This window comes from Berghia stephanieae, chromosome 12 (assembly GCF_034508935.2).
Source record: "Berghia stephanieae isolate SIO BIC M18660-M18661 chromosome 12, UCSD_Bste_1.3, whole genome shotgun sequence".
Classification (NCBI taxonomy): Eukaryota; Metazoa; Mollusca; class Gastropoda; order Nudibranchia; family Aeolidiidae; genus Berghia; species Berghia stephanieae.
In genome coordinates, this window is record NC_088371.1 from 35053265 (window position 1) to 35063264 (window position 10000).

At 36.8% G+C, this 10000-nt stretch overlaps 1 protein-coding gene across 1 annotated transcript in view; it reads right to left on the reverse strand.

The window, feature by feature from the left end:
- Nucleotides 1-10000, reverse strand: part of LOC144957646 (contactin-like) — a 60190-nt gene that overhangs the window by 1743 nt on the left and 48447 nt on the right. The window contains exons 23-27 of the mRNA XM_078888991.1: nucleotides 9738-9836; nucleotides 7729-7998; nucleotides 4954-5146; nucleotides 3386-3501; nucleotides 121-298 (exon numbers count right to left, since the gene is read on the reverse strand). Coding sequence (XP_078745117.1) covers nucleotides 121-298; nucleotides 3386-3501; nucleotides 4954-5146; nucleotides 7729-7998; nucleotides 9738-9836 — 856 coding nt within the window. The remainder of the gene's footprint in view (nucleotides 1-120; nucleotides 299-3385; nucleotides 3502-4953; nucleotides 5147-7728; nucleotides 7999-9737; nucleotides 9837-10000) is intronic.

The following is a 10000-nucleotide window of genomic DNA, read 5'->3' on the forward strand; positions in this document are numbered from 1 at the left end:
ATCGTGCTCAAGGAAAAAAAAACGAAAGTGCCTGAAGCGGGGCTCGAACCCGGGACATCCGGGTCACAGTGCATTGCCTTAGCCACTCGGCCACTTCGCCCCCCGAATATTGTTACTTACCTAAAGTAAAATAGGTGGTGAGGGATTTTCTCCCAAGGCCACCTACGCTGTAACCGGAAACACGTAATGCGTAGACCACGCCATCATCCACTTTGATCCGGGTCGTGTGCGAATGGTGGCCGGCGACGTGTTGCATCCGGGCATTTCGGTAGTTTTCATTGGCCGGCCAATAATACACCTGAAAAATAAATTTAAATCCAAATTAAAATTGCACAATACTCTTCAACAGTCATGACGTCACTTCCCTCGTAATGACACATGGTAACTTAGTAACGGGCTCTAAACTATCGGAACAATGGCGGACGCCCTAATGAAATATTTCTCCGAGGAGCAGAAAAGTGTATCCAGAGGAGAAAAACATTGCAAATATATGATCATGTTTTGATTTTTATACATTCTGATCACATGACATACGAAAGGTTCTAGTCAGCATGAAAAATAAAAAGTACCCATTTTCTTTGTTTAGAACTACGCTGCTCGCCGTTGCGACTATTGAAGCCAATTATCATTGTGAATAGAACGATGACAGCTTCGATTTATACACTTTATGAAAATATACAATTTACTTTTAAAAAAAGAACAACAACAACAATAAAATTGAGCTTTTATATTGAGCAATATCCACTAAATGTGCTTAAAGCGCTTTACAATGGGTCCCTAGCCAACAGCAGCATTAACCTTTACACGTGACATGACGCCTGTTAGGCGATTTTACAACGCTGTTAACTGTTAACGGCCAGACACTCATTTTACACCTAAGTACGGTGAGAGAATGTGAGTAAATAGCCTTTTCCAAGGACTGAACTATGCGCCGAGCGAGGATCGAACCCAGGTTTCATATTAAGACCTGCCAACTATTACGAAAGATTCGTAGAATTACGGAATTTTGGCTCCAATTTCTGAACGGCAAGAGCATCTCGAAGTCATTAAAACTTATTGGAAATGAAAGTTGATGTCAGAATCATAATGTATCATTTTAAGCATTTCGAAGTTTTATTTAATCCAGAAGATTGTTGGTGTTTTTGTTTTTTTAATGTTCATTTTAGGATGTATGATTTGTTTCTTGTTAAAAAGTTAATTTTAGGATGTATGGTTTGTTTCTTGTTAAAAAGTTAATTTTAGGATGCATGGTTTGTTTCTTGTTAAAAAGTTAATTTTAGGATGTATGGTTTGTTTCTTGTTAAAAAGTTAATTTTAGGATGTATGGTTTGTTTCTTGTTAAAAAGTTAATTTTAGGATGTATGGTTTGTTTCTTGTTAAAAAGTTAATTTTAGGATGTATGGTTTGTTTCTTGTTAAAAAGTTAATTTTAGGATTATGGTTTGTTTCTTTTTAAAAAAGTTAATTTTAGGATGCATGGTTTGTTTCTTTTAAAAAAGTTAATTTTAGTATGTATGGTTCGTTTCATTTTAAAAAGTTAATTTTAGGATGTATGGTTTGTTTCTTTGTAAAAAGTTAATTTTTGGATGTATGGTTTGTTTCTTTTAAAAAAGTTAATTTTAGGATGTATGGTTTGTTTCTTTTTAAAAAGTTAATTTTAGGATGTATGGTTTGTTTCTTTGTAAAAAGTTCATTTTAGGATGTATGGTTTGTTTCTTTTAAAAAAGTTAATTTTAGGATGTATGGTTTGTTTCTTTTAAAAAAGTTAATTTTATGATGTATGGTTTGTTTCTTTTTAAAAGTTAATCTTAGGATGTATGGTTTGTTTCTTTTTAAAAAAAAGTTAATTTTAGGATGTATGGTTTGTTTCTTTTTAAAAAGTTAACTTTAGGATGTATGGTTTGTTTCTTTTTAAAAAGTTAATTTTAGGATGTATGGTTTGTTTCTTTTTAAAAAAGTTAATTTTAGGATGTATGGTTTGTTTCTTTTAAAAAAGTTAATTTTAGGATGTATGGTTTGTTTCTTTTTAAAAAGTTAATTTTAGGATGTATGGTTTGTTTCTTTGTAAAAAGTTAATTTTAGGACGTATGGTTTGTTTCTTTTAAAAAAGTTAATTTTATGATGTATGGTTTGTTTCTTTTTAAAAAGTTAATTTTAGGATGTATGATTTGTTTCTTTTTAAAAAGTTAATTTTAGGATGTATGGTTTGTTTCTTTTTAAAAAGTTAATTTTAGGATGTATGGTTTGTTTCTTTTTAAAAAGTTAATTTTAGGATGTATGGTTTGTTTCTTTTTAAAAAGTTAATTTTAGGATGTATGGTTTGTTTCTTTTTAAAAAGTTAATTTTAGGATGTATGGTTTGTTTCTTTGTAAAAAGTTTATTTTAGGATGTATGGTTTGTTTCTTAAAAAAAAAAGTTAATTTTATGATGTATTGTTTGTTTCTTTTTAAAAAGTTAATTTTAGGATGTATGGTTTGTTTCTTTTTAAAAAGTTAATTATAGGATGTATGGTTTGTTTCTTGTTAAAAAGTTAATTTTAGGATGTATGGTTTGTTTCTTTTTAAAAAGTTAATTTTAGGATGTATGGTTTGTTTCTTTGTAAAAAGTTCATTTTAGGATGTATGGTTTGTTTCTTTTTAAAAAATTTCATTTTAGGATGTATGGTTTGTTTCTTTTTAAAAAGTTAATTTTAGGATGTATGGTTTGTTTCTTTTTAAAAAGTTAATTTTAGGATGTATGGTTGTTTTTTATTAAATTACGAATATTATGCTGGGGTGACTTAGATGCTAAAAATAGAATTCATTGCCAAACAAAGATGAGACTTGGGTTAAATGATTATGTTTTATTGAAGAGAGTGCGGCTAAGTGGTCTTGTAGTTTGGCACTCGCTTCCGGATCGGGAGGTCCTGGGTTCAAGCATCACTCGGCGCATATACGGTATCATATCGGATTGAACCAGAAAAAAATTCCAAGACAAGGACAAAAAGCAACTCGGAAAGCAGATATAAGGGAGAGAACGTCAGCAATTGACCTCCTGCCCACCATGCCGCTATGTGGTCTAGTGGTATGACACTCGCTTTCGGATCGGAAGTTCCTCGGTTCGAGCCTCGCGCTCGGCGCATAGTTGAGTCCTTGGAAAAGGCTCTTTACTCACATTCTCTCACCGTACTCTGGTGTAAAATGAGTACCTGGCCGTTAACAGCGTTGTCTTTGTCCGAAAAATTGTAATATCGTCATGTCCCGTCCTTCATCTTGAATGTTGCTGTTGACCAGGGACACCTTGTAAAGCGCTTTGAGCACATTTAGTGGATAGTGCGCTATATAAAGCTCCATTTAACAAAAAAAATTTTTAAAGAACCCAATCCAGAATTCCCATCTTGAATTTACCGTGTAACCTTGTATAGCAGACTCTGGTTGTGCGACCTGTATTCCTCTCCACCAGACTTTGATGTAGTGTCCACCTGCTGAAAACACTCTCACTTCCTCTGGGTAGTGAACGGCGGCTGTAGAGACAACATAAGGTGTGTTGAGATATGATAAGATAAAAATTTTACAACTAGCTGAAAACACTCTCACTTCCTCTGGGTAGTGAACTGCGGCTGTAGAGACAAGATAAGGTGTGTTGAGATATGATAAGATAAACATTTTTTTAAAAAATTGATCTTTATATAGCGCAATATCCACTAATTGTGCCAAAAGCGCTTTACATGGGTCAACAGCAACATTTAACATGTAGGACGGGGCATGACGCCTGTTAGGCGATAATACAATTTTTTCGGACAAAGACAACACTGTTAAATGCCAGGTACTCATTTTACACCTGAGTACGGTGAGAGAATGTGAGTAAAGAGCCTTTTCCAAGGACTCAACTATGCGCCGAGCGCGAGGCTCGAACCCAGGACCTTCCGATCCGAAAGCGAGTGTCATACCACTAGACCACGATAAGCATTTTACAACTAGCTGAAAACACTCATTTCCTTTGGGTAGTGAACTGCGGATGCAGAGACAAGATAAGGTCAGGTGTGTTGAGATATGATAAGATAAAAATTTTACAACTAGCTGAAAACACTCTCACTTCCTCTGGGTAGTGAACTGCGGCTGTAGAGACAACATGTGATCCATCGTCTGAAAACGGTATTATGTCGGGATGAATCAGAGGCTAAAAAGTCAAATTAGAGCTAAGCTGGTCAAAAATCTGAAACGGTATTTAGCATATTAAATTATGATATTCATTCTCCTCTATAAAACATACAAACTCAACGCAAATTTGATATTTCTGGTTATAAATTCAGTTTTAAGCATCTTAATCATCCCGACTTAATAACGTTTTGAGGTGAGGGGTCACATATAAGGTGTGTTGAGATATGATAAGATAAGAATTTTACAACTAGCTGAACACACTCTCACTTGCTCTGGGTAGTGAACTGCGGACGTAGAGACAAGATAAGCTGTGTTGAGATATGATAAGATAAGAATTTTACAACTAGCTGAAAACAATCGCATATCTTCTGGGTAGTGAACTGTGGTTGTAAAGACAACAAGATAAGATAAGATAAGAAAGAAATACAAGGTAAAATATGGAGACGGAACTCCGGTAAGGTAAGCTAAAGTAGGGTAAGGTATGTGCGGCTATGTGGTCTTGTGGTATGACACTCGCTTTCGGATCGGAAGATCCTGGTTTCGACCCTCTCTCGGCGCATAGTTGAGTCCTTGGAAAAAGCTCTTAACTCACATTCTCTCACCGTACTCAGGTGTAAAATGAGTACCTGGCCGTCAACAGCGTTGTCTCTGTCTGAAAAAAAAAATTGTAATATCGCCTAACAGGCGTCATGTCTCGTCCTACATGTTAAGTGTTGCTGTTGGCTAGGGACCCCCTGTAAAGCGCTTTGAGCACGTTTAGTGGATATTGCGATATATTATTTTAAAAAAGCTCAAAAAAGGGCACAGCCACTCACGTGCATGAAGGGTTTCCTGGAGGAAGAAGTCCGAGACTGGACCCAGCCCAGCCGAGTTGTAAGCCTGGACTGTGAAATAATAAAAGTTGTCACTCTTGAGTCCGATGACAATACCAGTGTCCACCCTCTGTCCACGGTAACGGATGAACCTGTTCTGGTCAAGTTGTTTCTCCTCTTCGTGCCAGTAATTCACCTTGATAAATAGATAATAATATTATATTGAGCTTTTAAAAATTGAGCTTTTATATAGCGCAATATCCACTAAATGTGCTCAAAGCGCTTTACAAGGGGTCTCTGGTCAACAGAAAGATAACATTAGACAGACATGACGCCTGTCAGTGATATTACAATTTTTGGACAGAACAACGCTGTTAACGCAGGTACCATTTTACACACCGAGTCGTAGAGAAGTGAGTAAAGAGCTTCCCAAGGACCAACAATGCGTCGAGCGAGACTCGAAACAGGCTCCGATCGAAAGCGATGTATACCATAGACACATACGCATATGTGACTTCGCTCAACGGTATTAAGCCGGGTTGGTTAATATGTTGAAAATTGAATTTATAATCAGAAATATCAGACTTGTGTTGAGTTTGTATGTTTTATAGGAGAGAATGGATACCATATTCTAGGGTGCTAATGCCAACAATATATATTTTTAACCAGTTTAACATTTAATTCGGGTTTAAAGCAACTGGTTCGTTCCGACATAATACCGTTTTGAGACGATGGGTCACATATGGTTTTAAAATAGCGCCTTACCCCATACATCAACAAGCTCAAAGCGCTTAACAGTAACGTGGCTACTTTCACTCAAACATACAACCACTCAAACATGCAATATGAAACAAAGCAATGTAATTCTACAGTGCTTCATATTAAAAACAAGAGATGAAGTGAATAGAAAAGTGCCAGAAGACAATAGAGAATTTAAAAAAAAAAATTCCGCGGCGGTAATGGGGTTTGAACCTGCGACCTTATTGGTACGACAACTCCGCCTGGCCGGTGAGAGCGTGACTCTGCTGTATGAGCTATCCACGAATCCAAAAAAAAAAAAATGGTATCAAACTCAGGTCAAATTAAAAAGAAACGTTTTAAGATGTTTTTTAAAAAGAAATATGCATCATTACTGTCTCTGAGTTCCAGATAAGGGGTGCCGAATATTCAAACAGATGACTCGCCAATTTTTCCAGTCATTTTTGGCTTCACAAGTATCCATGTGGTCTTGTGGTATGACACTCGCTTTCGGATCGGAAGTTCCTGGGTTCGAGCCTCGCTCGACACATAGTTGAGTCCTTGGAAAGGGCTCTTTACTCACATTCTCTCACCGTACTCAGGTGTAAAATGAGTACCTGGCCGTTAACAGCGTTGTCTCTGTCCGAAAAAATATAATATCGCCTAACAGGCGTCATGCCCCGTCCTACATGTTAAGTGTTGCTGTTGGCTGGGGACCCCTTGTAAAGCGCTTTGAGCACGTTTAGTGGATATTGCTCTAGATAAAAGCTCAATTCTTTATGTGATTATCAGACTTTGATCTCAGATTTCTGGATGGGACGTAGAATATAACCATGTCATTAATGTATCCAGGACAATCAGAGTGCATTGATTTAACCCTCTCCTTACCAACTATAGGAAAATCGTCACATTTGTTACGATACAACCAATATTTTTCTTACTCAAATTTCCTTTGCACATCATAAAATTTAAAGAAAATGAACAGTATGTTATAGATTGCTAAGAAATGTGTCCGTTTTATGTATGTGTTTGAGTGATAAAAAAATCTATTTTTGTGTTAGTTGGGTGTGAAGTTTTGGGGAAAATCCTGAAAATGGCTGGTAAGGAGAGAGTTAAAAAACAATAGGGAATGAGATTAGCGGAAGAGTAGCGTCCCTTGATTGGATGTCACCTTACAGAGAGAACGTCATTTTGGTTTTGAAGTGTCTCAAGCCGCTTTCACCGGAAGCGAGGACGAGAGACGCATGCGCACAACCAACATGAAGTCACAGACTATGGGTGACGTCCAATCAAGGGACGCTACTCTTCCGCTAATCTCATTCCCTATAGTACAGATCATATATTCTATATTATGTTTCTCAACGGCAAGCCAGATGGATAGATTATAAAAAGATAGATGGATAGTTAGATATTGACTAATAGTTATCAACTTTGGAATTTATTTTTTTTTTTTTTGGGGGGGGGGGGGGGGGGGGGGGCATTACACTGTGACTTGGAAGGTCCCGGTTTCGAGCCCCGCTTCAGGTATTTTCGTGTTTTTTTTTTTTTATTGGGCAAGATTATTAACCCTCAATTTGCTCAATTGGACAACATGTCAATATGGGTGATTCCTGTTATCATCAGATATATATATATAATATATATATAATATATATATATATATATATATATATATATATATATATATATAATATATATATATATATATATATATTGAATCGTGTTTGATACAAATATGATACGAAAGTTGCTCGACATGTAGCAATGGAGCGAATTATTATTTTAATATTTACCACAATGTTTGAGTCAGTCTACATCGATGTTTCAGGCCTAATCAGCCATCGTCAGGACTGTGTGTTACATGACTTTGGTTTGTTGACCGTTGTCAACAGTCATATATATATATATATATATATATATATATATATATATATATATATATATATATATATATATATATATATATATAATATATATATATATATATATATATATATATATATATATATATATATATATATATATAAAATATAGTCAAACCTGATATCCGAGAATGAGTCCCTTGGCGTCTTCTCGTCTATCCGAGATGGGTGCCCAGAACACTTCCATGGCCGTGCCGTTGAACCCATCGGCGTAGATCTCGGTGGGAGCTTTGCCCGGTAGATCCTCAGCAGACATGACTATCACGATGTCAGACGTCGGGCCTTTTCCCATATCGTTGAAAGCCGTGATTTGGACTTCGTATTCCATGAAATAATTATCTTTGCCAACAAGTTTGACAAATTTACTCGCCCTGTATCTCAAAATTTCCTGCGGAGAATAAGTAGTGATAAGATAGAATGAAGATGACGTCACTAAGGTTTCTGTTATTGTTTTTTTTTTTTTGCCATCCATGTATATGACTAATTCTCACTAAACTGTATTATTGTCCAGACTATTAACGACCAAGATTACACATAGTTTTGTGTGTTGGTAAGTTACATTTCCGGATGGCAATATTGTGAGTTTTTTAGCCAAGCTCATACCATCTATACATGTCGTGAATGAGCATAGCCATCGTAAAGATAGCCTGACACCGGTGTCAGGCCATAACTTTACGAAGGCCACGCTGACACTGACCATAAAATGTCGTCAAAATGCCAGTCTTGGCCACAAAAGAAAACAAATCGTGAGTTGTATTCAATAGTTCAACCAATGATATAACCTGTTTCCTTGAGCTCTACTAACAACTCAGTAGACGCTACACAAACCTAAAAAAATGACGTCAAACTGCGAGTCCTGGAGGGTTCTAGCGTAGCCATCATTATGTTATAGCCTGATACTGAAATCCAAAAGGACTGGCATTTTGACGTCATTATTTGGTTTTTGCACCGCCAAGTGAGTTTTCGTGAGTAGAGCTCTCGGAAACAAGTTATTTCATTGGTTGAACTATTGAATACACTCACGAATTGTTTTCTTTTGTGGCAAAAAACTGGCATTTTGACGTCATTTTTTGGTCAGTATCAGGCCATAACTTTACGGTTCTAGTGTCAGGCTATAATATGTTAACGATGGCTACGGCCTGACACTGACCAAAATATGACGTCGAAAGACAAGCCTACGACCACAAAGGAAAACAAATCGTGAGTTGTATTCAATAGTTCAGCCAATGGGATCATTTCTTTCCTTGAGTTCTAGATATCTATCTACTAACGAAAACTCACTTGGCAGTGCACTAACCTAGAAACGACGTCTAAAGACAAGTCTTCGTGTCAGACTATTATAAGTTCAAGAAGGCTACGGACTGAGCGTAGCCATCGTATAGCCTGACACCGTAGCCATCATTAGATTATAGCCTGACACTGAAACCCAAAAAGACTGGCATTTTAGCGTCATCTTTGGGTTTTGCACCGCCTAGTGAGTTGTCGTTAGTAGAGCTCATGGAAACTTGTGGTCCCAAAGGTTGAACTATTGAATACAACTCACAATTTGTTTTCTTTTGTGGCCATAGACTGGCATTTTGATGTCATTTTTTGGTCAGTGTCAGGCCATAACTTTACAAAGGCCACGGTCTTAGTGGGTCTTTGTGTCAGGCTATTAAGTTAACGATGGCTACGCTAAGACCCATATTTTGTCGTCATTTTTAGGTTTGTGGACCGCCAAGTGAGTTGTCTTTATTAGTTCGTTTGTTCGTTTGTTTGTTTGTTTTGTGTTTATTTTTTATTTTTTTTTTTTGGGGGGGGGGGGGGGGCTATGGGGGTTTGGTTCCGGGAAGGGAAGGGGGGTATTTGGCTAAATCATATATGTAGAATAACAAACAAAACTGTGCATAACAGAGAGATGATTTACAAGACAAAATAATATCCTCTCCCTGATTTCTACCTTTGATTGTTTCCTTCCCGGCGAAGGACTCCAGCCAGGGCCAGGGCAAGACTAAGCAATCCCATTCCAAGACAAAGACAGAAAGCAAACTTGGAAAACACAGATACATGGGAATAGAAGACAGAGCGTTTCTTCCTGCCCACCAGATTTTTATGTTATGAAAGCTCATCTTTTTTTTTTTCTTTTACCTTATTCCACTTTCTATCCAGGTATGAATCGGCTCTTTTCTTCCTCCATTCTACGATGTAGCCTATCCCTGATCCTCCTTCTTGTGTCCTTGTCAAGATCTGAAACGAAACGTTCCTGTTAATAATGCCAGTAGTAATGTTGTTGTTGTTGTTGTTGTTGTTATTGTTGTTGTTGTTGTTGTTGTTGTTGTTGTTGTTGATGTTGTTGTTGTTGTTGTTGTTGTGTTGTGTTGTTGTTGTTGTCACAGAGCTAATCATAAAAT